General features: G+C 42.4%; 1 protein-coding gene across 6 annotated transcripts in view; it reads right to left on the reverse strand.

Annotated features, from left to right (window-relative positions):
* Positions 1-26,698, reverse strand: part of dapk2b (death-associated protein kinase 2b) — a 205,671-nt gene that overhangs the window by 52,996 nt on the left and 125,977 nt on the right. For 4 of the 6 annotated variants that reach the window (XR_009507185.1, XR_009507186.1, XR_009507188.1 and 1 more), the window contains exons 9-12: positions 19,828-19,873; positions 8,344-8,433; positions 8,152-8,235; positions 3,724-6,183 (exon numbers count right to left, since the gene is read on the reverse strand). Coding sequence is in view for 2 of the 6 variants with exons in the window: in XM_059946013.1 (XP_059801996.1) it covers positions 16,919-17,560; positions 19,828-19,873 (688 nt within the window). In the remaining 4 variants the exon portion in view is untranslated. Of the gene's footprint in view, positions 1-3,425; positions 6,184-8,151; positions 8,236-8,343; positions 8,434-14,056; positions 17,561-19,827; positions 19,874-26,698 lie in introns of those variants that run through there. The other 2 variants (XM_059946014.1, XM_059946013.1) reach the window with 2 other exon arrangements.

Genomic DNA, 26,698 nt, shown 5'->3' on the forward strand with positions numbered 1-26,698 from the left:
GCCTGAGGCAAAGGAGGCTGGGGGGGGGGGGGGGACGGGACGACATGAGAAACAAAATATACAAGATTATGAGAGGAACAGTTAAAATCTTTTTGTCCCATGTTAGGAGTAAGAAAAGCAAGAGGGATAGTTTTTAAGCTCGAGGTAGGTTATTTAAAGAGGCCTCAAGGTTAAATTCTTGCTGCCAGAGATGATGGAATCAGATATAATCACCAAGTTTAAGAGACACGAAATAGGGACGGTACAGCAGAATATGGATATAGTCCGAATGCAGGCAAGTGGGATTCATGCACGTGGCAGAAAGGTCTGTATGGACATAATGAGTTAACAAGTTTCTTTCTGTACTGCAGAACCCCATGACGCCATTAATATTAAGTTTTTCTGCCTTTGAAGGCAGGATCGGTCAATGTTGCTGTCAGTTTTAAATTGAGCTCATGTAGCATGCATTGCGGTTCAATGGATTTCTTTAAGCTTGGGATCGAGGGCAAATAGTAGTTTCTAGAATGCCAAAGGAACAGTCCTATCGAGTCCCCTCTAAATCTAAATGTTAAATGAGCTCTTCAAGTTCCACCTCAGTGGTCAGCTCCCCCAACAGTCATCTCAGCTGAAGTCATTCATCCAACGTTCCAAGTTGACATCAGAAATTTTTTCCATCTTCCTTCTCCCCCCCCCCACCTAAAGGATACCGTGTTTCACAGGGAAACAAGCAGCCCCTCCCCGAGCGAGCGGTGATCAATCAGATGGAGTGCTGCTTTGTGCAATGTGAAGGTCACTCACACCCCGCAGCGAATACATTGAAACTTGAGGGTAAACATTTAATATGGGCTAATGTTTGTGAGGGCTTCAGCCACAGCTGTTTTTAGTTAGTACTGCCTCTAGAAAGTCAAATTAATTGCTAAAACACAGTTTGAAATAATAACTGATTTTACAAGACAAAACCTTCTTGGACAAGCAGGACTGGCATGTTACATAAAGAACAGAATTCTTTACGACTTATTGCAGTAGTTAGCTCTGTAGTATTGCTTGACGGGTATATATTAATTGTCATTTGCTGCCAAGATCGGTCTCTATTGATGGGCATAGTTTGAAATTGTGCATGGAGTGGGAGGGTCTTACATGATGTAAAAAAAGATTTGCCTAGATTACACTTAGCGGTAACACACAATTATATTTCACAGTTTGTGCTTAAGAATGAAGTTGTTTAGGTATATTTTCAGAGAAACCAGCTGTGTGCAGTGGGAACCTGTATTGTCATTACAACTACAGCAGGGTAGGGGGTGTAGGGGAGACAGTAGAAATAATTGAAAAGATTATTGAAGGCAACTATACAAAATTCAGTCTATTCCCACTTTGGTGTGTTAGCCTTGAGAAAAAAATAAATTTACTTATGTATATGCAGACACCATTTTATGCATTGTATTAAAGAGAGATCCAGGTTGACAGTTCTGCAATAAATTATCAGAGAACGTTAATGAAATGCCTATGACCTATTCTCCTGAATTGCTGATCTGGTCTACTCAAAGAACAGATTTTAACATATTCTTTAACAATATTTTGGAAAAAAAGTGAAATAACTAATGGCCATGTTCCTTCTGAAACTACGTACAAAGAAGGATTAAAACTAAGTACTGCTGAGTACCACAGAGTTTGGCTCAGGAAGAAATGCAGTTTCTCTCTGTCACACAGAAAGTTGTCAGGGTTATGTCCTGATAGCAAGACATCTCCAACCTGGTCAATTACTGCCCCGTTCGTCTCTCTTGATCACCAGCAAAGGGACAGAAGGGATGATTGATATCAACAACCTGCTTACAGAAGCTCAGCAATGGGAAGTTCACTGATCCAACCAAGTGCAGCAAGACTTGGCAAGCAGTGATATATCTAACAGATGAAAATCCAGCTATCGATCCCTGACCATCACTGGCATGGTCATCAGCATCGTGCTGGTCACCAGGAACTGGAGCAGACGCTGGACGTGAGGAGAAGACATGTTTTTACAGTCACTTATAACAGATTTTAAATTCCAGATTTATTTAACTACATATCTTAAATTGCTTTTCTATTATGGCAAGGCTTGAATTTGTACCTCAGGGTCAATCATTCAACTTTTTAGCAGCTGGACAAGCAATTTAGTTATTGTACTAACATACCATCAAGAAGATTAAAACCTTAACATCTTGTCTAATTGAGCATTGCTTCCCTCTTTTCTTTATAAACACTCCTCTCTACCTGTCACATTCTTTAGTCAGTCAGTGGTCAACATCCCTTCCCATCCTTCTCACTGGCTCATTCCAACTGTACTCGCTACAAGCCTCAGGTTATCCAAATCAATTAGAAGATCTTCAACCTCACTGAGCCACACAATGCCATCCTCCATCAGCATTTTCAAATTATTTAATATTAGTTACATCTCACTCCACAACCACCTTTGCATTCTGCACTTCCCTTACATCCCTGTACCCTTCTAGGATTAAACTCCTCAGCTCTCCCCACCTGTGGCTTTCCATTTGGAAGCTGCCTCATCCTGATTTTCTCCACCGTGTTCTCCCTGAATATCTGAATAAATTCCTGCTCTCTCCCCGCACTGAACCAGCCATTCACCTCCTCACACACTTAACTTCCTACAAACAAGGAATCTCTTACAAACACAAGTTCAGGCTCGTCATTGCTTGCCCTCAAAATCTGGATGGTCAATATTGTGAGATGCTGCTGTGATATACCTAGGGAATTTAATTAAAAACTGAGAAATTGAACATCGATTTCTCTGAATTCTGTTCATTTCTACCCCCCTTCTCCATTTCCCACTCTAGTTACCCTCTCATCACTTCCCCTCATCTGTCTGTCACCTCTCTGTGATTACCCCTCCCCATTCTACCATTGTTCACTGCCCTCTCCTATCAGATTGCTTCATCTTCAGCCCTTTACCCCTTCCCACCCATTACTTCCCAGCTTCTTATTTTGTCCCTTCCCCCCACAGCACTCATCCACCTATCCCCTCATCTGATTTCACCTATCATCTGCCAGCTTGTACTCCCACTCCTCCCCCACCCCCAACTTTTTATTCTGGCTTCTTTTCCTTCTCAGTCTTGATGAAAAGTCTTAGCCTGAAATGTTGACTACTTATTCCCTTCCATAGATAGCTGCCTGACCTGCTGACTTCCTCCAGCACTGTCTGTGCGTTCTTGGAATGGAATCAACTCCCATCTAACCCAGCCTGTGGTCCTCCGTCTCCTTTCCAGAACTGCACAGGGACCTCAGAGAGCCGAGTGGAACAACACTACCCCTGGCAGTCAGGGACAAGACCTGCGCTGCCCCTTTCATCAAGTTGATTTTTGTTTTATTCATTTATGGATTCAGATGTGATCTTTCCTCGTCCATCCTTAACTGACCCCGAACTGAGAGCTGCTGAAAGGCCAGAGCTGCCAGGTTTTCCTCCCCGAAAGATATTAATGAACCAGCTGGGTGCTTGTGGTCCTGTGGTCACTGCTATTAGGAGTCACTTTGTATTCCAGCCTTAGTGATTTTACTTTAAATTGCCCATCTAACATGGAGGGGTTCAAACTCAAGGCTCCTGCTTCAATGGCCTGGAATGCCAGTCTAGTAGCCATACCAGGCCACCGTACCCAGCTGCCATCTAGAAAAGGTGCTGATAATTAAAGTATCATAGCATGCCTCCAGCAGGAGATGCCCCAGATCAGCTCCTCCAGCACTCTGTGTGTTGCTCACCTGTCAGCAGCGTTCCACACAGGCTGGAACGTGTCCGTGAAGCACGATTCCTTTCCAAAGCTCAGCGGGTTGTACAATCATGAGTCTACGTCCAATAATTCTGCTGAATACTACATTTGATTACTGTTTTTAATCACAACAGTTACTTCACATACATTTATTGAATGTAAAGCATGTAGCAACAGGGTGGGAGGTGTGATACATGCAAGCATCTCCTTACTGCCCTCCCTCAGGGTCCCATTAAGGGTCAGAATTCCCATTTTCTCTTTCAAGTGCTAATATTAACTTGGTTGAAATTAGCTCATTCAGAACAAGATTTTTAACATGACTATACAGATTCAGTTACAGCAGCCTAACTGATCACAAGAAGAAGCAATGTCAACTATCTAAAATTTGGGCCGATTCAAATTCCTGCTTCTGCCCATCAGCCACCAGTCACCTCCCATTTCCACCCCTCTCTCTCCTTGCTCCATCTACCCATCCTTCTCCAGCACTCCTCAGTATCCGAATCACTTACTGGCCCCGTATCACCTCGCCCTCTCACCTATTTATTACTGGCCATCTCCCTTCAGTCCTGATGCGAAACGCCGACTGCTCCTTTCCTCCACACAGCTGCTGCTTGACCTGCTGAGCTCCTCCTGCGGTAACATTACTCCTCATTTCCAGCATCGGCCATCTCACCCATCTCCAAATTACAGCCTTGTCGAATGTGTGAACATCGAACCTTTTCTCAATTTCTATGTAGCTGTTTTTTAAACTCAGCTGTGATGTACCCCTAAGGTTGACACCATTTGACAAATACAATCAGAAAGCAAATAATATCTGTGCTCATTTTCTCAAGGGATCTCACTCTCTCACTGTTCAGAAAGTAGTCCTAAACAAATCAGAATATACTACACAAAACTACTTGAAAACAGCAAATGCCTGAGGGAGACATGTTCATTTTAGACTCCTAATGATTTGGAAATCGTCCAGCAACCCAAGGCTTCTGATGCAAAAAGCTGCAAGTCAGAGGAACTGACTGAATTAAGTAAAAGCAGGGAGTTTGAGTACAGCCCGGATGTTGTGAAAGGGAGAGTAATTCTGACAACTTGACAGGTACTAATCCTGCAAAGACCTGCAGAATATGAGGATGCACAAAACTATTTTCATTTATTAATAGTTATACTCCATGTACATTCTTATTGAATAAATAACTGTGCCTGTACACTTCAGTGGCCATAACTTAATGGTGTGCTTGGGAGCAATTTAGTTTTCAGATAATTATATAAAGTCTATTTAATACATTTTTGAAAATATGCATAATAGGTGCCACCTCTAAGATTAAGGTGGAGGTTAAAGACATTATTAACGCAGCTGGACTTAGGGAGGGATGGCAGTTCACTATGTAAGGCATCAGGTGGGAGTATTGTGCATGGTGTTACAGTAATTGAAACCCTGGGCTGGCAGCAGATTTACACACATAGTCATCAATAAGGATAAAGTCCTTTAGCTTTATCTAGATTTTAACCTATTCCTCCCCAACAGTGTTCAAGCATGCTTCAATGGAAAACATACTGCTCGTCACTTTGAATTTGCCAGTCTGTTAGCTGATCTGACTTTCAAAACACTCATTCTTTTAGACCTGATGCAATAAGAATTATGTTGCACCAAATAAAACTGCTTGTTTCAGTGTACTGTGTTTAAATCTGAAACCCTATGATGGTAGCAACAAGTGTGACCTCACGTCTCCCTGACTCCCTTTCACCAATGTCCTTCTATGAATCTGTGATCTACACTTGGCCGCAGTTGAATCTGCCTCAGCATGACAACACAACACAACACAAGTCCGTACAACAGGATTATTCCAATACCCGCCCACAATGAAATGCCATGCCTGTGTCAGTAGAATACTTCTAATAGAACCTTACAAAGTCAACTTATTTATCTCTTCCCCTTCTCCCCCACCCCTCTTTCCCTGTGGTCACGTTTTCGACTGCCACCTGCATTTCCACAGCGGCATTCTCGAACCGAGGAGCCGTTTGCATCGGCAGTGAACTGCCCCTCACTGTCCCTGTGGTGTGAATGTTGATGTAATCACAAGAACAGCATTCGAGCAAGACCAGACTTTAAAAACCCTTACAAACTAAGGTCTAAGCAGAAACAAAAATATTACAATGAATTGTTCAAAAAAATATATATTGCACACTTATCTTCTCTGAGTGCCTTTCTAAGGTAAGCACGACTATTTGTCAGCACTGTCGCCCACTAGAAGTGTCTTTGTCCATTCACTGGGCCCAAAACATGAACTGGCTGGAACAGGTTCAGATTGTTAATGCTAACAGTGATAAACCTGCCCTCAGGCGTGCACTCTTTAATGTAACGTCTTCTGACGCTGCCCTAGGACGTGCTGCTGCGTCGCCTTGGCCTGGACACTCTTCTTTTGACACCATCGTCTTCATTGTCACTTTCATATGCCCTCTGGAACAGAAGAACCAAGATGAATATAATCAGAATCAGGTTTATTATCACCAGCATGTGATGTGAAATCCATTAACTTAGCAGCAGCAGTTCAATGCAATACATAATCTAGCAGAGAGAAAGAAATAAACATAATAATAAACAAGTAAATCAATTACGTATATTAAGTAGATTTTAAAAATGCAAAAACAGAAATACTGTATATTTTTAAAATGTGAGGTAGTGTCCAAAGCTTCAATATCCCATTTAGGAATCGGATGCTGAGGGGAAGAAGCTGCTCCTGAATCACTGAGTGTGTGCCTTCAGGCTTCTGTACCTCCTACCTGATAGTAACAGTGAGAAAAGGGCATGTCCTGGGTGCTGGGGGTCCTGAATAATGGGCACTGTCCTTCTGAGACACTGTTCTCTAAAGATGTCCTGGGTACTTTGTAGGCTAGTGCCCAACATGGAGCTGACTAGATTTACAACCCTCTGCAGCTTCTTTCAGTTCTGTGCAGTAGCCCCTCCATACCAGACAGTGATGCAGACTGTCAGAATGCTCTCCATGGTACACCTATAGAAGTTTCTGAGTGTATTTGTTGACGTGCATAGACTAGTGGCAACACAGAAACTAGCTTCAGAGTCCCAGTTGAAGAACATTTTTGGACTAAACGTAGAAAATAAGAGGTCATTTAGCCCTTCAAGTCATTCTGGCACTCAGTACGGCAGATGCATTGTCCCGTTCCTGCTTCCGCCTCTCGTCCCTTGGCATGACAACTATATCCAAGTCTTTCATGAACATATTTAATTATTTGGTTCCAACTGCCCTCTGTGACAGAGAATTATTCCTCCTCATCTCACTCCTACATGACCAGCCTCATCTTCTTAGCCTGCGACTCCACCACCACTGTAAACACCCTCCCTGCAAATCATCTGTCCTTGCCTGTTAGGAGCTTGTAGAATTTGACGGCACACACTCAATGATTTAGGAACAGCTTCTTCCTCTCTGCTATCCATCCAATTTCTGAATGGACATTGAACTTGTGAATACTACCTCACGACTTTTTTTTAATCATTTCATAATTTTTGCACTACTTATTTTATATACATATATACACACACAAGAAAAAGAAAACTGAATTACACACACACACACACACAGAGTGATTCAGTTTTCTATTTCTCTCTCTATTATCCTGTTTTGCGCTGTGCTGCTGCCACAAAGTTAACAAAGCTCATGACATACGCCGGTGATTCTGGTTTTCTACAAGATCATCTCCCATTCTTCTAAACTCCAGCAAATATAAACCCCATTAAGCCAATCTCCCTTCATACATCAGCCCTGCCATTCCAGGAAATGGTGTGGTGAACCTCCCCTGAACTGCTTCCACCGCAGATCTCCTTTCTGTGATAGGGAGACCCAAGTACTGAAGGTGAGGTCTCAATACAAACTACAGCAGAACACTCCTGTTCCTGTCCTCGATTACTCTCTCTGTAACTAACACACTATTTGCCTTCTTAACTATTTATTGTGCCTGCATGCTTGCTTTCAACAACTGGCCTACCCCTTCCTTACCCAGTCAATAGCATTTACATCTCAGTCAGGCTTCCTGGCTTTGCTACTGAAATGGATAAGCCCATTTCTATCTGCATTTACCCATTGCTACAGCTTGGCAAATCACACTGGAGCCAGATCCTCGTCACAGCCCACACTCCCATCCAGCTTCGTATCACCTGAAAACTCACTCCATAACCACCCGTGAGTAAGTGAGGATGGAGAAGTGTTGCCAGTATTGCATCCTTATCCCATCGACACCCAAAACGCTGCAGCGAAGCCTTTCAGCTGCTGTGCTAAACTGCAAGTTACAATGTCATTAACACATTGTTCTCAGAGAAAGAGTTGTGTCACCATTACCATTGAGGTCCAGGTCTAAAAGTTTAGGAAATATATTTGCTGCAGCTACAATCCATTGTTACTGTGCCACCTACCAGAGCTTCTTCTTTCTTTAGATGATCTTTCTTAAGGAACGAACGAGTCAAATGATTGCAAAATGAAACAATCCTATACGTAAGCTGAAAAGAAACGGAGATATATTAGATACAAAGATACTCCTCGGCTGGTACACCAGGAATTCACAGTTATTTTTGAGATGGGGATGCTGGAGGTGGCGTTTTACTCACCTTCCACCTCCTTCTGATGTACAACTTCTTGAAGTTTTCCAAATTAACGATAGATTCCCTTCTGACGAGAGCTTGTCGTTTGTTGGTTGGCTGAAAGAAAGGAAGAAATCACTTAAATGCAGTGACAGAACAGTTAAGTGATTGGATATGAAGTTCATATTCGGCCCACCGAGTTGTGGAGCAGACTTGAAGGGCCGACTGGCTTAATTCTGCTCCAGTGCCTTATGGTTAATCTGTTTCAGGAACTGTTTGCTTTTTATTCCCAGAATGGACTCTTTTGCTGTAGATTTTAAGCACCTGCAGTGTTTTGCTTTTGATTCATCATTGTGGAGAAGAGCAGTGAAGTTATCCCTGATCTTCACTCAATACAATCAAAACTTTGGAGAACTTGTTCTAAACAACTCAGATATTTTATTTCTTACAGTAATGACATTACAAACATATTTCATTGAGCATGTGGAGAGACTGAAATGCACTGTAAAAATAGTGATCTTTTATTTGGCTCTGGGTCAAGTTCCTTGTGTGGTTTGGAGAATTTTACTGCATTGAAAGCACAATGTAAGGATAACTTCAGGGATGGTGAGAAAAACTTCTCACAAATGAAACACCTCATTTTACTGGGCATCTCACGTCTCCGCTCCCAGTCTGAGACATTGACAATTCCCTTTCTTACACGGGTGCTGCCAGACCCACTGAGTTCCTCCAGCAGATTTCCCCTGTGTTAACTTCCAGTGTCTCAACTTTCCATTGACTTCAGCAAGTTCCAAACGGGCCCTTTGCAGTACTGTAAAGAAGTTCCTGTCCCACAGGGTGAATCAGATTCTGGCAAACTACTGGATCTCCATTCACTCTAAAACTTTGCCTGCTAAACTTCTTGTTTTGGTGCAGGTTTTATCCACAAAACATGTTGATGTACGGATGTGTAGAAGAGGTGAAGCCGCTTGTTTTGAAACCCTCTCTCCATTGCCTGGTGCCCTATCTGTCCTGTCCCTTCCTTCCCACCATGACCTCCTCGTCTATGATGCTGCTCCACCAGAGTATCAGTTCCTTACTGTGTCCCTGCCTTCACTGTACTGAAATACAATATGACCCACAATGAAAATATTCTATACGGAGGGAACCAAGAGGGCAGGGTGCAAAGGAATTGTAATCCAGGTTGTCATGGTATTTTTAGATGAAAATGATCCTCCCACTTCTAATCAAAACCAGAACCACCAGATGAATGAATGGGCTTTTCCTATTGTAGAATAGAGTTTACATGTAGAACTCCTTTCTAAAATGGAATAAATGTGCCATATTTTACTCCTTTCACTACGTATAGCAGTGCACAAAGGCCTTAGGCACGTATATACAGCCAGGGTGCCCAAGACTTTTATGTATTGTACTGTATTGATGCCACAAAAAAAAAACACATTTCATGACAGATATCAGTGATGATAAACCTGATTCTGATATGGGTCTCAAGTGCTTGTCTTGTCTACAGTTTATACAGATCAATGCATCACACAGTGCACCGAGGGAAAACAAACAGATGCAGAATGAAGTGTAACAAGCAGCAGAGAAAATGCAATGCAAGTAGGCACTAGGAGCAAGATCATCACGAGATAGATTGTGAGGCCAAGACTCCATCTTATTGTCTTAGGGTGCCCTAAACAGTGAGGCAAAGCTGGCCTTGAAACTAGTGGCACATGCTTTTAAGCTTTTCTTATCTTCTGCCTGACGTGAGGGGCAGAAGAGGGAATGCCTGGGATCTTTGATGATGCTGGCCACTTTACTGAGGCATTGAGAAGTATAGAGAGGGGCCATGGAGGGGAGGCTGGTTTCTGTGATGTGCTGAGCCGTGATCACAACTCTCCGTGGTTTCTTGTGGTCTCGTGCAGAGCAGTGATGCATCCAGATGGAACTCTTTCTATAGTGAATCCATAACATTCTTGAGGGTTGATGGGGGACATACATTATTTCCTTAGCTTCCTGAGGAAGTAGAGGTGTTGATGAGCTTCCCTGACCATAGTGATGTGCAGCTGTCGGCGAGCTTTCTTGATCAGGGTGTCTGCATGCTGGTGATGATCACTCCTGATCTGATCTGCCCCCTTTGCCTCCCTAATCTATGCAACATACTAATCTAACTGGCAAACCGGAGTGCCAGGAATAAGGGTTCTGTCAGCAATTCTCTTTCAGTAACATCTGTCCCCAGAATGACCGTGTCCTTTTATTTGTTCAGTCCCTGGGTCTCTTCAGCGTGTTCCTGACCCTTCCAGTTCCAGGGAGAGCTCCGGCTGGATGCAGAAACTCAACTGGACAAGCCACATAAACACTTTGGATGTAGGACGTGCATAATGATAAAGCAGTACAGACGCCACTAATACCTCAGGTTGGAGACCCTTTCACTGAGAGCTCAGAGGGAGTTTACATTGGTCGGGGGCTGCTGACCTGGCCAGAGTAAATTGGGAAAATTCCTTGGCAATTGGGATGTTACTAACCGTAAACCATCTGCTGCAGGAACTCAGCAGCTCGAGTAGCATCTGTGGAAGGAGAGAATTGTTGATCTTTTGAGTTGAAATCCTGCAGCAGGACTGGGGCAACCACTGACTCACTCTCATTTAGCATGGCATCGGACTGAATCGTTTAATGTTGGGACTGCTCTAATCAAAGAGGGAATAGTTCCACTTCTACCCGAGCCCACTAGAACCTGGGTTTTCTGCATAAGTGACTCACATCCCAACTCCACAAAACTTTCCACCAAGTATGAGGCACGTCAGGAGCACAATGGAACACTTTCCATTTGCCTGGACGATGACAGTTCCAACACCACCACAATAGTTCAATCCTACTTAATACTAAGTGACCCACTCAACTGGCTGTCCAGTCCTCTAAACCTAAACTCACTGGTTGCCATTGCTGCACTGATTCAAGAAAAGCTATCCCTCGTCAAGAAATTCATGTTAACTTATTTACTAAATACTTATTGAGATAGAGTGCAGAATAGGCCCTTCCAACCCTTTGAGCTGCATCGCCCAGCAACCCCCGATTTAATCCTGGTCTAATCACGGGACAATTTACAATGACCAACCGGTATATGCTTGGACTGTGGGAGGAAACTGGGGCACCCAGAGGAAACTCACACAGTCACAGGGAGAACGTACAAACTCCTTACAGGCAGTGGCGGGAATTGAACCTGGTCTCCTGTACGTTGTGCTAACCACTACGCTACCAGGCCACCCACAGTTGATGGCTGTGATGAGGGAAGAAAGGCAGTGATTCAATTGGAAAACTTGCCCACCTTGGCTTCAGATCCACATTTGAGACGGAGCACATTCTAGTCATCTAGACTTACTTGTCTGTGGGCTTCAGTTTAGACTGAGAATATTCTGTGACGAACTGTAAGGCTCCTTAACAGCACGCCCAAATCTCTGACCTCCGCTAGCCACAAGCTCAAGAGCAGCAGGCACATGGGAACCAACACATTCCCAATATCTTGATACAAGTATTTCTAACCATTAATGCCTCTAAATCCTGGAATTCCCACTCTGAGTGCACAGCAGCAGGAACTTCACTCCAAAACCTGCTGCAGAAATTCAGGAATTTTTAAATATATACACTTTCAAGTTCAAGTTTATTGTCATCTGACAAAATGAAACAAAGTTCCTCTGGACCACGGTGCACCCACAAACCACATAAACCAAAATACTACCATAAATAAGTTAATAAAATACAATTCAAAATGCATGCTGCACAGGTAAGCAGTAACCAGCTGGCCGGCCTGGTGGCAGGACCTCGGTGGTGACAGGGTATTCACTAGTCTCAGCTGTTCCCACTGGCAGTCCGAGTCCTGATGCTCCTGTACCTCCTTCCTGATGGTGGTGGGTCAAAGAGACTGTGGGATGGGTGGTGGGCCCGTCATCTGCAAAACTCCCCATTTGTGACATTTACCGGGAAAGGGATCCCCAGTGATAGATTTAACTATCCTCTATACGGTCTTCGGTCAGATGCCTTGCAGCCTCTGTACCACACAATGATTCAGTCAGACAGGACATTGTTGATGGTGCTCCTGTAGAAAGTTGTTAGAATGGGGGCAGGGAACCTTGCACACCTTAATGTCCTGAGAAAGTGTAGATGCTGCTGTGCCTTCTTGACTCGTGAGGAAGTGTTGTGGGTCCAGGTAAGATCGTCCATTATGAACACCCCGAGGAACTCTGCACCCTTCACCTTCTCCACAGCAGACCCACAGAGGAACAGTGGAGAGTGGTTAACCTGTGATTTCCTATAGTCCACAATCATTTCTTTTGCCTGGTCCACGTTGAGACTCACCTCTCTACTTCCTCTCTGTATGCTGGCTCATCATTGCTGCCACCAGCAAACTTGATGACATGGCTTGAGCTGAATCTGGAGTCGGCAGCAGGCTGAGCACACGATCCAGTGCTCAGGGTGCCGCTGCCAACTCAGACTGACCGAGTTTGCTCTGTTTAAGAAGTCCAAGATCCAGCAAGTAGATACACAGCGTCTCTCTTCAGGAATGTAAATCTAGCAAAATATCAGCTCCTACTTCTCTGTTTAACTAACTTAACTCACACTTACTAAACAGATCCAGGGATTCTCAGTCGGTGGTGAATTGCTGCGTCAGTGAGGCTTACAGCAAAGGTGATGCAAATCACCCAGGGATTTCCAATTCAGAGGGTATTGCTTACTCCTTACTTTACTGTTGCTTCTTGGAGAAAACACACATCTGCTGTTATTTCTCGGGTTAAATTCTGGGGCAGACGTGGAAATAATCTCCTCTGAGGAAGCAGACAGACACTGAAAACTGGTGGGGAGGACAGCTTTTGGGAGGGGGGGGGCCACTTGACTTACTCTGCTACTGTGAAGCCTTTTGACTTGCTGCAACAATATGAGCCTCCAAACATTCATTTAACAATACGGGCAATACTCTAAATGACTTACAACTCTGAATGAAGTGAGTCACTGTAAAAGAGAACAGGTTTCTAATTGACTCTGATCCTGCACTGACTGGACAAACTAGCATCTGGGAGATAAACACAAGAGATTCTGCAGATGCTGGGAATATCAAGCGACACACACACACACACACACACACACACACACACAGACACAGTGATGGGGGAATTCAGAAGGTCAGGTAGCATCAGTGGAGGGGAATAAACAAATAACATTTCAGGTCAAGACCCTTCATTAGAAATAAATGCCACGACATTCACACCCTGAAAATGAGTGAAAATAGTTCAATCTATATTGCTTCCATACGATGGAAGCCTTGGCTATTCTTAAAGTTGTTCCTGGAGAGTACAAATTTCATGAAACTAAACAAACATGTCTTGCAGTCTTGTGGGAGTAAATGCTCTCATTTTAATTCTCTAAAAGCAGGGAAAAACGTGAATTCAAAAAAACTCCAGAATTCTGCATCCTTGGAACGTTGGTGGTACTGGATGAATGTGTTTTCTAGACTGTTGGATGTTACGCTCGTCAATACTCCAACATAATTATAACTCACCTTTAGACTTCGATATGGAAAAGCAATATAATAAATTCACCAGAGCTTCAGTGAGCTTAAAGGGAGCATGGGAATCAGAGCAAGATATCAAGCTGTCAAGATTTCTTGACAAGTGATCATTGGAATTTATTTTGTGATGTGCTGCAGGAACAAATATTGTTTTCTCTCCTATGACAATATCAGACAATGCAAGAGCACCAGCAAGAATTCCTTTATTTAACTACTCAGTGCACATTTGCAGTGATGGGTTCAGTTAGGGTTCAAGAAGGAACTATTGCATCTCATCTACCAGCAATTCTTTACAAAAATTCAAAGTCACAACCAGAGTAAAGTCATTTTACCATTACTGGCCAGTTTTAAATCATCTTCCCAGAAATGGAAACACAATACAGTAACCATGTGTGTGACCCAACAATTCCTCTCCACCTCCACTCCAGCCCACATACTTTGTGAGAAAGCAGCTTCAATAAGTGCAGTGGGACTTCCAGGTATCTGTGATGCTATGCAAGTCATTATCCACACTTAGCAGTGCCTGTACCAAATTGAATGGTCTATCGATTCAAGAGTGATATCATAATCATTCCATTGCACACTGGCTCAAAGTACCAGTCAGTTTTATATACGAGAGTAAAAATTAAAGGATGCAGCAAGTCACTAAATGATGAACACTTAGATAAGTTCCAATCAGTGCATGGAAATAAAATAATTTAAAATTATATGTAATAAAGGCTTTTGAATTTAAACAAAACTCTTGAAAACAATGTGATAATTGTACATGGGCAATACCATTTTCACATTGGGCTAGAAAATTAATTCTATAAAGCAATTTGAACTGAGAACATTGAGGAAAAGCTCACATATGACAGTCAAAGGCACAACTTATTAACGGAGTCTGAAGGCACAATGTTAGGGGATGTTTGTTATTTATGGATAACACTGTTGCCCAGGGAGAGTTGTTCAAGATATAAACAATTTATACTTATTCAGGCATTCATGTATATCACATTTACGCTGACACTTTTTGAAAGATGCCAAAGAATAAAACTATATTAGATTAGTGTTGTTTAAAAGCAATTGGTAATTATTAGCAGGCTAGCAAGCCTGCAGGTCCAATAATACTCATGGAAAACTCAACAGGTCAGGACTTGATTCGAGAGAGAGAAAAGTCCGATGATTGACCAGATTATGGGATAGATAGGAAATACTTAGAGAGGATACCTTCATTTTGGAGCCAACATAAAACAAGAGGCTTTACATATTAGCTTTGAGTGAACTTTATAAGCAGCTTGGAAGGAGTTACTTTACCTCAAGATAGTGAGAAAATGACACTATCTACCCCATTCAGGTGGACAAAACTGAGCACTAGGCTAAGGAAACAGATAAAAAGATGAAGGAAGAATATAAGTTAACAGGTAGGTTGTTAACTGGTATATATTTTTCCCTATTTTAAATAATATTGTTATTTTCATTAATGTTACATGGTTGAATGTGGTTCTAAATTTTTTATTAAAAATATCTTTGTGTTTCCCATTACCAGAGTTGCTTCGGAACAATGAAACGACCTCACTTAGTTAGCACAAGCCAACAGAACGGACCGTGGGCAGGGATTCAGTGCCTACTTTCTGAGCCGAGATGCTGTCACCAGTCTTGTCTGCCTGAACGGCCATAGCAGGAAGTCCAGCCGAATGCTAGGAGCCACGTAGCCACAGGAGGTGAGAGTGACTGTGGGGGGGAGGGGGTGAACGTAAAAGCTGTCTGGGCCCAATGTTCCAGGTGAAGCTGAACAGAAAGTCATTTCACTGCGAGGTTACTGACCTAAAACTTGAACCCTGCTTCTTGTTCCATAGATGCTGCCTGATGCCCTCAAAACTTTTAGCACCTTTAGTAACTGCATAATTGACTAAGACTCCAGGAGTGAAAAGGTCAGTAGCACAATAAAGTGGGAGAGAGGGTTATATCTGTAAACCTCTCCACATTTGGGGGGGGTTTACTTTTGAAAACAGAGTCATAGCATAAACAAGATGAAAGAGCCATAATTTCAAATGAGTGGGTGTTGTAATTCCAGTAACTTACTGGTGCAAAATCTTTAACTAATTTACATCTCCACCATAGTACCAAAGAAGAGAAGCTGATGAATGTATTTGAGTTGTGCACCTAATGCACTCTGGGAGGAAAGGAAGAAAGTAAGAGAAGGTAGGAAAGTGGGGAGAATGAAATGGTGTTCGTGTAGGACTGGTGACTGTAAGTACATGGAGGCTGGAGGAGACTTTGTTGGCTTAAGGATCTATTTCACACTGAAAGATCTATGACTATGACAACGTATCAGTTGTGCAACTTGGTTGCAAACTTCAAATGCATTCTCAAAGACTGTGCAGACTATTAATTTATTTTAGGATTGAGTGAGCTGGATTAGTGTCACACATTACTGTTCTCTTGTAGAATAAATGGAAGATCTTTAGTTCACCTCATATATAATCAGTATCCCAAATCATCTAACACCAGTCATTTGAAGGCCAGTCTCATGAACGAATGGATAGCACACTCAGAGCTTACACAGAATATCTTGGATCTAAACCTTCCATATGACAGGTAGATATATAAAGTTACAAGTTTGCATTAAAATTGCACACTTCTTTTAATTATCTGGAAAAATTAACATTCCAAACAGGGAGCCGCATTTGAAAGGTGTAAAGGCCGAGTCAACATGACACCGATAATCCACGTCATGTTTGCTCCCAGGACACTCAGTCAGTAGAACAGGACTGTGGAATTGATCCATGCATCACTTCCGGTAATTACAATATTTTTGCTACTTTTACTTCATTCAGCTTAATAAATTTTAGTGCTGGAAAGTGTCAAAGAAGTTGAATAAATTCTCCTTTTTTGATTATTGCAAGCCAGGTCTATACTTAAAAATTAGATCTTTGGCCATTAAGTTAATATTTTCTTGCCCTATCCAGAACTTAAGTTAAGTAAATTCTCAAACTGATTTCCTTCCATGAAGCAAAGCAGAAAGATTAAATGCAGCAACACGCAAAGAACTGGAATTCTCAGGTGTCCTGAACCCAGCTAACGACTCGGTTCCATTACACTCGGGTTGGTTATCAGTTCTCCAGTGCATGTGCCATTTAACAGATCCTTTAATGTCTCATTCAGGTCCTTGTAAAAGAAAGAGGCAAAGTCTCCATTCACGTAGCTCTCGGCAACTTGCTCGGGCTGAAAGGAGCTGATTACTTCTTGGACCCATTTCAGTTCAGCAGAGATCTCCTGACTTAGAGAGTCAAAGTGAGATTGGAGCTCAACATACTTCCCATCCACTGTGTTGAGCATGTCATTCACACCTACTATTTCATCTTGGAGTTTCTTCTTCCTGGATTCAGCTTTACGATATTCGTACTTGATCTGGGAAAGATCACGCCGGACACTTTCATTTTCTTCTTTGTACCAGGATTCTTTCTCGTCGTAGATTGAAATCAACGCGTCAATATCTTCCTGGAGGGAATCATTTGCAGAAGTGAGATTGCTGAAGGAGGTGTCCATCGCACAGAGGTCTTCCACCACTTTGGCAAATCTTTCGAAGTTAACGTAGGTGTTATTAGGCGGCATGCTGGAGTGTGATTTAATGGTGTACTCTTTCAAACGCTTGGTCTTCAGCTGCCTGCGACCCTGCTTCTTGCACGCGTTGGCTTTCTGTCCCTCCTTTTGATGAGTCTTCAGTGGATCAGACAGAAGAGTTTTAGATTATTGAGAAGCAGAATGAAGGTAGGGATCTGCACACAGGGTGTGGAACTATCTGGATGCAGTAACACGAGCTCATGCCAACTCCAGGAAGTTCTGCAACCCCTGTGGTTAGTGCCACCACACAGAAGCCTAGTAACTTTAATGGTTGTGTTACAGACACACAAGAAAACACTTCAAACTCAATGTGCATGCAAAACTGTGGTATTAGTTCGATGTGCAATGTGGACGCGAATTATATTTTCAGTCATTCCCCTGATTACCATCGAAAACAATGATAGTGGTTCAGACAAGACCGTGGAAGACCCAAGTATTGAAAATAAACACCTCACCTGGTGATGAAGTAAATGAAGTTTATTCCTAGTTTTGTTCGCAATGTGAATGTTGCTGAATTAACTCATTTGTGCCACTTGTGTCAGACACTTTCTTACTGGTATGCTGCACTGGCTAACTTACACCTCCCAGTTCACCCTATGCAGGCTGGAGGCACGAGGATAATAGTGCCTGATTGATCAGAACCTATAACATAAAGCAGCCAGCACGTGGTCAACTGCTGGCTGTTCCTATAGTAACTTCCACAGTTAATTGCTGCTAAGTTTGCATCAGTATGGAACTTGCCAGTATTATACATAACCACTCGGTGACACTCGGTTTTTGGTAATAATTGAGCTGGCTGATCGTTGCCAAGGTTCTGAGCTCTACCGTGCTGCTGGACTTGATGATTGTTGGATCCAGGTCCAATCCTGACTGCAGGTATTGTTTCCATATTCTTCCTGCGATGTTGTCCTCTGGGTGCTTGCTTCCCCATGTGTCCTAGGGACATGTTAGTACCTAAACCAAATTACCCCTTAATGTAGATTAATGGCAAAAAAATATCAAAGAGGAATTGATGTGTGAGGAGATATGCACTGCAAAGGATACAGGGAAAGAGGAAATGGGAAGTGGGACTGATGGGATTGCTCCCGAGGGCTGTAATGGACTCGAGGGACTGAATAATCTCCGTCCATATCATTATAAACATAAAAACTAACATCAGTTCCTCTGCCAGGTGAAATAACCTTGTTCATTGTGAAGGCAGCTATTGGCCGTGACCAACAGAAGAATGCAGAAAGTTACTTTTTATTAAATTACTTGTGTTTACATTAATTTTAAAATGCACAGGTGAATTTTGTTTTAATGTTCTTTAACTCAATATTTTCAACAGATTCATTCATTTTCACAGGTTTAAAACCTCACTGAACGTCAGGAAATTTCAAAAAGGATTGAAAAGTCATGTCAGCTTTGACAAGTAACAAAGCTGTAGACAGGTCTTGAAGTGTCAAAGTTTCCAGAGGGTCTTTGTGGGTGGGGATGGTTCTGGTTCACCCGGAAGACTCGGTTACACTGCTTGAGGTCCACCTGTCCCTCAGGCTCCTTCAATTCAAGCCCAGAAGGGTCCCAGCCAGCAACATCACCCACGTGATTCCAAGTCAGGTAAGTCCGGTGGAGTTGTGAGTGGCAACATGGGTGGTAAGCTCCACTCAGCCGGGCAACAAGCTAGCACTGTAACTCCTAGTGTAGTCAAGACGAGAAGCAACTGCCGCCTTGTGCAAAACTCTTGAAGTATATTGACTGCTGTCGCATACCTAAAGCAACTTCTGCCACTTATGGAGAAAGCAGGAACTTGCACCATTTTACCAACAGCTGGAAGAAACCAACCAGCAGGTGAAAGGAGATGGCTCCTTTAAATAACACTGGCGAGGATCCTGAACAAGGTGAAGAGAAAAGCTCTTCAGAAGAGTCCAAGTGGCATCACAACCATACTGATTAACGCCAATGACTATCCTTCTGTGGTTACTTGCAGCAAATGTGCTGATCACGTGCTGATCCCTTCACCAGTACGGTTCCTGCTGAGATTTGCAGAAGAATCAAGAATTCACTTTAGCTAATGGTTCTGCTATGCACACACCTCCCATCTTGTCTAAATTTGTGCTGGAATGTAATACGATTGTGGGGGAATTCTACCGTTGTGGTTTGGAACACAGCCTTAACTTAAATTGACACAGAGCATATATAAAGAACATTTCATGAAAAAACTTTAAAGTGGTGAAGTGGGTAAAGTTTCAGGGAGACAACAGCTTATGCAGAATCAGAAGATTAAAATCACTGCAATTTTTGCAAACCATGCATGTTAATGCACAGGCAGTAAAATAACGATGACACACACATCAAAAGGAATTCAAATATTAACTTATACTCACCATTATCCATGGGTGTGAAAGAGCACCTTTAATGTTCAGCCTTTTCCTAAGTAAATTGAAACAGTGTTCAGAAACAGGTTCAAAATTTTGCCTGTTGATTAAATCAGGCTTCAAATGAAAGATATATTTCCATTAAAGTGACATTATTGAACAAAACTCTGGTTGATTTAGGTATAATTAACTCACTGATTGATTGAGGTACTGTGCCTTCTAAACAGTGGCAGATTATTCAGCTTCAGAGCTGCTCTCGTAACTACAGTATCTATGAGATTGGTCAAATTGAGTCTGGTAGTCGTGACTACTCAGTCTCTGATAATAATTTGGCAATGATAATACTATTAAATACCAAAGATTAGTGGTTAGACTCTTCCAGGAGAAAATTTTAAAATTCTGAATAACCATGTGTTGTAACATTCACATTTTGGAATCTTTTTCCAGCTTTGCATTTTCTTTTTTTTAAATCAGTTTCTGCAGCCCAAATCACACATTTCAGTTCAGTTCCAATTCCTTTTGCCTTTAAATACAGTTAACTGGCTGTGATATCCAAGGCCTCCTTCACCTCGCTATTAATTATTTTTAATTATCAAAATTAACTTGCATGTTCACACAATTTTGGCTAAATGTGCAAAGGCCAAGAAAATGTTTTCATTTTGACACACAGAAATTGCTGGAGGAACTCAGCAGGCCAGGCAGCATCTATGGAAAGGAATAGAGAGTCCATGTTTCGGGCTGAGACCCTTCATTAGGACTGGGAGTTGAGATAATAGAAGTAAAATTGCAATATAATGTTATTGGAAGTGAAATACAAACATTCAAAGTTGCTGAACAGACAACAATAAATTTTACAAAAAGAAAACCATAGGCCACTTGGCCTATGAACTAATTGGAAAACATTTTGATCTATTCATGTGGCTTTTTGTAGTATGATCCCAGGCAGGAGAAGCTTCATCCCATTTCCGTCATGCCCCATCAGAATTTTGTATGTTTTAATGAGATTACTCCTCATTCTTCTAAACTCTAGTCTGCTTATCCGACAATCCCCATCCCAGGAATGAGTCTGATGACTCTTCATTAAAAATCCCCTCTCTCACAAGTTATTTGTAGACAAGACTTATCCACAATAGGCCAGATGTAGGAACGAGTGCCCAATATAATTGCAATAAGACATCATTTGCATTCTAACCTCTGTAGAAATCAAAGACAATAATTTGTGCCTTTCTAACTAATCAGTGCAACTCCACATAAACTTTAAGTGACTGGCATACAGCATCTAGATCCCTCTGAAAACACCACCGCTTTTCAATCTCCCAGCATTTAAAGTATACTGCTTTATCCCATACTTTCAGAATGCTTTCCATCTGCTGTGTCTTTGCCCATTCACTTACCATGTCATCCTAAACCATCTCTGTGTCATAACACAGCCACCCTGCTTTCTATTATCAAAACTCCTGGATATATCATACTTGGTCCAGATTCAAATCATTGATGTACATTGTGAGAAGCTGGGGCCATTGCACAAATCTCTATGGCAGACTAAATTCTACATACACTGCTCTACCCTCATCAATGATCTTCGTTACTTCCTCAAGAATTTATTCAGGTTTGTGATGTATACAAGCTGAGTATACCTAATGAGTGCGGTGAACTACATATACCTGTCTGGACACGCCCCCTGCTGACTGCTCCTGTGGCCCCTCCCACTGACCATGGCTCCTCCCACAGACCCCGGTATAAAGGCGATTGAGGCCTGAGCCCGGCCCTCAGTCTCCAGGATGTAGTATGGTGGTCAACTACTGCTTATTCTTTCTTCCAGTCAATAAAAGCCGATATCTCACCTTCACGTCTCAGAGAGAGTTATTGGATAGTGCATCAATGAGCTTCTCCAAATGCTCCTTATTGATAAACTCTTTTACAGTGCCTTGGCTAAGAAAATATTGGGTCCTCCCTGCTTTCCTTTACTGTCAAAGATTTGGAATATCAGGATAGTTTTTTGTTACGAAGTCCAAAGATCTGATTGTTGGATGTTCTTCTCAACAACAGATGAATTCTTCAATTCTGTGTACGTGCAGAATCTTCACGAAAGTTTAATGTAGATCCCTTTTCAATACTGGGCTGGATTTGGTTGGGTTGAGTTGATCTTGACAAGTTACTTGAAAACAGTTTGTCACCATACGAGGAGACTTCATCAGTGTCCTGTCCACAGTGGCGTGTCCTCCAAAAGCTTGCCTTTACATACTGATTATGGAAACTCCATTGTGACGTAGTGAGGAAATCCCATCGCCGATTGTGTGGAAAACTTCATGTGTTGTGGTCTGGAACTTTGCCAGACCGCAAAAAAAAAAAAATCGGCTCAAAAATAGGATCAAGGTCTATAATGCGTTTACAGAACTGTTTGTGGAAAACCATGCTTCTGGGAATTCTTGCGTGTTTGCTTGCACCATGAATTTCACTGATGCTCAGTGGAATTTGTGCCTCTCTCGATCTTCTGGGTAAAGACCAGGCTCTGTTCGTTACTTCTGACCATGGGAACCATATTAGATGTCGTTTAATTTTCAAAGGTGACCACCAGTGCATCCACTATCTTCTAAAACACGGGAGACAGATCAACAGACTCGGAGAGTTATCTTTCGGTCCCATAAAAAATTATTAAAGCTGTTTTTTTACCTTCTTGTTCACTCTAGACCCGCTGCTCTCCACCTTTTCTAGGTTTTTTATGTCTTCTTTTTGTGACACCAGACAAAAAACTTATTTAATTTCTGTACCATTTTGTTATTTTGCAAACTAATTCCATTACCTCAGTCTGTTGGTGTCTTTTCTGATCTTTTCCTTTTTACATATTTGCAAATGCTTTTACAGTCGTGTTACTCTAGTACACTCGTTTCACTTTCTTGATCCTCCTTAACGGACCTGAAATTTTCACTGTACTGTTCCTTTTGATGTTATAAGCCTTTTCCTTTGATCAATAGCATATTTATTTTCTCCCATTGCTTCTCATCCACTGGTTCCTGTCTCACCTCTCTCCTTCTCTTCTATACACTGGCTATTTCCCCTCTGATGCAGGGTCTCGACCTGATAAATGAATAATTTGTAGATGCAAGAGATTGCACAAGTGCTGGAAATCTTGAGCAACACAAAGAAAATGCTGGAGGAAACCATCAAGTCAGCCAGCATCGGTAATAAATCCCAAACACAAGGAAGTCTGCAGATGCTGGAAATCCAAAGCACCACACACAAAAATGCTGGAGGAACTCAGCAGGTCTACGGAAAAGAGTAGACCCTTCTTTGGGAATGAAAGAAACATTGAGTGTTTACCCTTTTCCATGGATGCTGCCAGATCTGTGGAGCTCCTCTGTCTGTTACTTCAGTAATAAGTAGTTAATGCTTTGAGCTGAGATCCTTCATCAGGACTGGGTCTAAACCCAAAACATCAACTGCTTATTCCCCTCCATTGACGCTCTTGATCTGAATTCTTCCAACATTTTGCATGAGCTGTACATGAACAACGTGCCCGCCTCCACCTGACTCACTGAGTTCCTCCAGCACTTAAAAAAAATCTTTCTTTAATTTCTCGTTTGCCATGGTTCTACCACTTTTCCCATCAAGTTCCTGTGCTTTAAAAATATATTCATTTATTGTTAACTATGCATTGATTCTTGAAATATTTGTTATTACTTATTTACTGTAACTTCCCTTAAAGTGACTTCCCAAACTCTCATAACCAACTCACCCCTCAGACTGTTTTGTTTAAATTTAGGGCACTGGGTTCAGATCAGCGTGCACTCTTAAATCCTGCTTTTGTAAATTTTTCCCGTGTTCTCTAAAGGTGCAGTGAAACTCTGCTTGTGACTGCACGGGTAGACACTGAGAAGAAGTCATTGCAAGCTTGGTCCACATATCAATAGTGAAAAGGGAACCTCAGCTCAGCCTCCGAGCTTGATCAAACTGGTCCAAACTTACACTGCATCACACAAGCTCCAGTCGCTCCAGGCCGAACAGCAGCTTGTGAAAACAACACCGCTAGAACAAAGTACGAGGGAAGCGTGGGTACGAGTCTGCCTGCTCTCGTACTTCACCGACCATATTGAGAGCCTGAGCTGCTTGTGTCTCCGGCTGTAGGGTGAAGACCGCTCCCTGACCTCCTGTCCAAGACGGAGGACTTAAACTGAGAGAGCAGCAACCGTCACTAACGTGAGACACGAGACATTCACATCAGTGTGCCCCGTGCATTCTGTCCCCAACACCCAGCTACCTGGCTTGCTTTGTCTACTAACAAGCAGTGGGGCCAGGATAACCCGTGACAAGTAAGATACCTGAACTGAACCCTCCTTGCATCAGGTAGCATTTTACTTAGTCACTGAGCACCAAGTAATGACACAGCCCCGGACAGAAATATTTGAGCGTTCCAAATAAGAAATAAATTGATACAGTAATGGTTTTGAAATAAACTTTCATTAAACCATACAAAATATTAGAACAATTGTACCCAACTAACATGTGTACCTATCTGTTAAGAATGATGAAACTGAGAAAGCACTTCATTTCAAGTTTGTAACAGTTAACGCTCTCCCTCCACAGAACGTTACAGCACAGTACAGGCCCTTCAGCCCTCCATGTTGTGCCGACCCATATAATCCTTAAAAAAAAGTACTAAACCCACACTGTCCCTTAACCCTCTATTTTTCTTTCATCCATGTGCCTGTCCAAGAGGCTCTTAAATACCCCTAATATTTTAGCCTCCACCACCATCCCTGGCAAGTCATTCCAGGCACTCACAACCAACCCTCTGTGTAAAAAACTTACCCCTGATGTCTCCCCTAAACTTCCCTCCCTTAATTTTGTACATATGCCCTCTGGTGTTTGCTATTGGTGCCCTGGGAAACAGGTACTGACTATCCACCCTATCTATGCCTCTCATAATCTTGTAGACCTCTATCAAGTCCCCTGTCATTTTTCTACGCTCCAAAGAGAGAAGTCCCAGCTCTGCTAACCTTGCTTCATATGACTTGTTCTCCAAACTAGGCAACATCCTGGTAAATCTGCTCTGCATCCTCTCCATAGCTTCCACATCCTTCCTATAATGAGGTGATCAGAATTGAACACAATACTCTAAGTGCAGTCTCAACAGAGATTTGTAGAGTTGCAACATGACCGCTCTACTCTTGAACTCAATCCCGTTAATGAAGCCTAGCATCCCATAGGCCTCCTTAACTACCCTACCAACCTGCGCAGCAACCTTGAGGGATGTATGGATTTGAACCCCAAGGTCCCTTTGTTCATCCACACTCTTAAGTAACTGACCATTAATGATGAGTCTCTCGTGAGGGACCTTGTCAAATGTCTTGCTAAAGTCCATGTAGACCACACCCACTGCCCTACCCTCATCAATTTCTTTTGTTACCTCTTCAAAAAACTCAATCAGGCTCGTGAGGCACAATCTTCCCTTCACAAAGGCATGTTGACTATCCATGAGCAGTCTGTACTTCTCCAAATGCTTCTAGATCCTATCCATAAGAATCCTTTCCAATAGCCTGCAGTCCACTGACGTAAGACTCACTGGTCTATAGTGCCCAGGTTTCGCCCTATTACCTTTTTTAACAAGGGAACTACATTTGCCATTCTCCAGTCCTCCGGCACTTCCCCTGTAACCAAAGAGGATTCAAAGATCATAGCTAATGCTCCAGCGATCTCTTCTCTCAATTCCCACAACAACCTGGAGTGTATCATATCTGGCCCTGGGGATTTATCAAGCTTGATGTTTTTAAGAAGGTCCAGCACTTCTTCTTCCGTAATCTCCACATTGTTCAGCACACAGGCCTGCTCTATTTCGACCTCACCCTGATCAAGATCCTTTTCACTTGCGAATACTGAAGCAAAGTATTCATCTGGGACCTCCCCAACCTCCTCTGCCTCCAGGCACATGTTGCCCTCTTTATCCTTTAGCGGTCCCACCTTCGTTCTCGTCATCCTCCTGTTTTTCACATACGCATAGAATGCCTTGGGGTTCTCCTTAATTCCATCTCCATCTGAAAGATCATGTGTTCAGATTTGAAATGGTGATCGTAGGTTGGCATTGGTGTTCAACATCAAAGGAAGGCCTTATTAAAGCCCATATACCACATCAACCACATTGTCTCCTTCAATATATTTAGCTACCTCTTTGTAAAACTCAAATTAGTCAGACAGGATTTCCCACCAACAGATCTGCGTTGGTTATCCGTGATTAGTTCCTGCCTTTCCAAGTGCCAATTAATCCTGTCTGTCAGAATTTCTTCCAATAATTTCCCTACCACTGACATTAATAATTGTCCTTTAATTACCTGGTTTGTCTTTGCTGCCCATAATTAATACATGCACTACATTTGTTGCCTTCCAGCCACCAGGAACTTCCTCGGTGGCCAAAAGCGATTTAAGCAGCTTTGTCGGCCCCTTGCTTTCTTTTGGTCACCTAGGACACACCTCATCAGGCATGGGATACTTATTCACCATGGTGCATACTAAGACATCCAATACCTCCTCCTTTATAATCTTTACGAGATCTCAAATTTCACTATCTCAACTGAAATCTCCAACTATAATGCCTTCTTTCTTAGTGAACACAAATGAGAAACGTTCATTTAAAATCTCATCAGTTTGCTCTTTGGGTCCCCAATGTGTACTCTAACCCTTGCTCTTAAAATATTCATAAAATGACTTGAGATTTTTCTCATCCTATCAGCTTGACTCCCCCCCTTTACCATTTCCTTTTTAAAGTCTCCTACCCCTGACTCTACACCTTGCCTGCTTCAAACGCTCTGTACCCAGCAAATGTTTTCTTTCTTTTCTCTTTATCAAACTCTCAATGTACTTGACATCCAAGGTTCCTCAACTTGTC

The sequence above is a fragment of the Hypanus sabinus genome, chromosome 21 (genome assembly GCF_030144855.1).
Source record: "Hypanus sabinus isolate sHypSab1 chromosome 21, sHypSab1.hap1, whole genome shotgun sequence".
NCBI classification, from domain to species: Eukaryota; Metazoa; Chordata; class Chondrichthyes; order Myliobatiformes; family Dasyatidae; genus Hypanus; species Hypanus sabinus.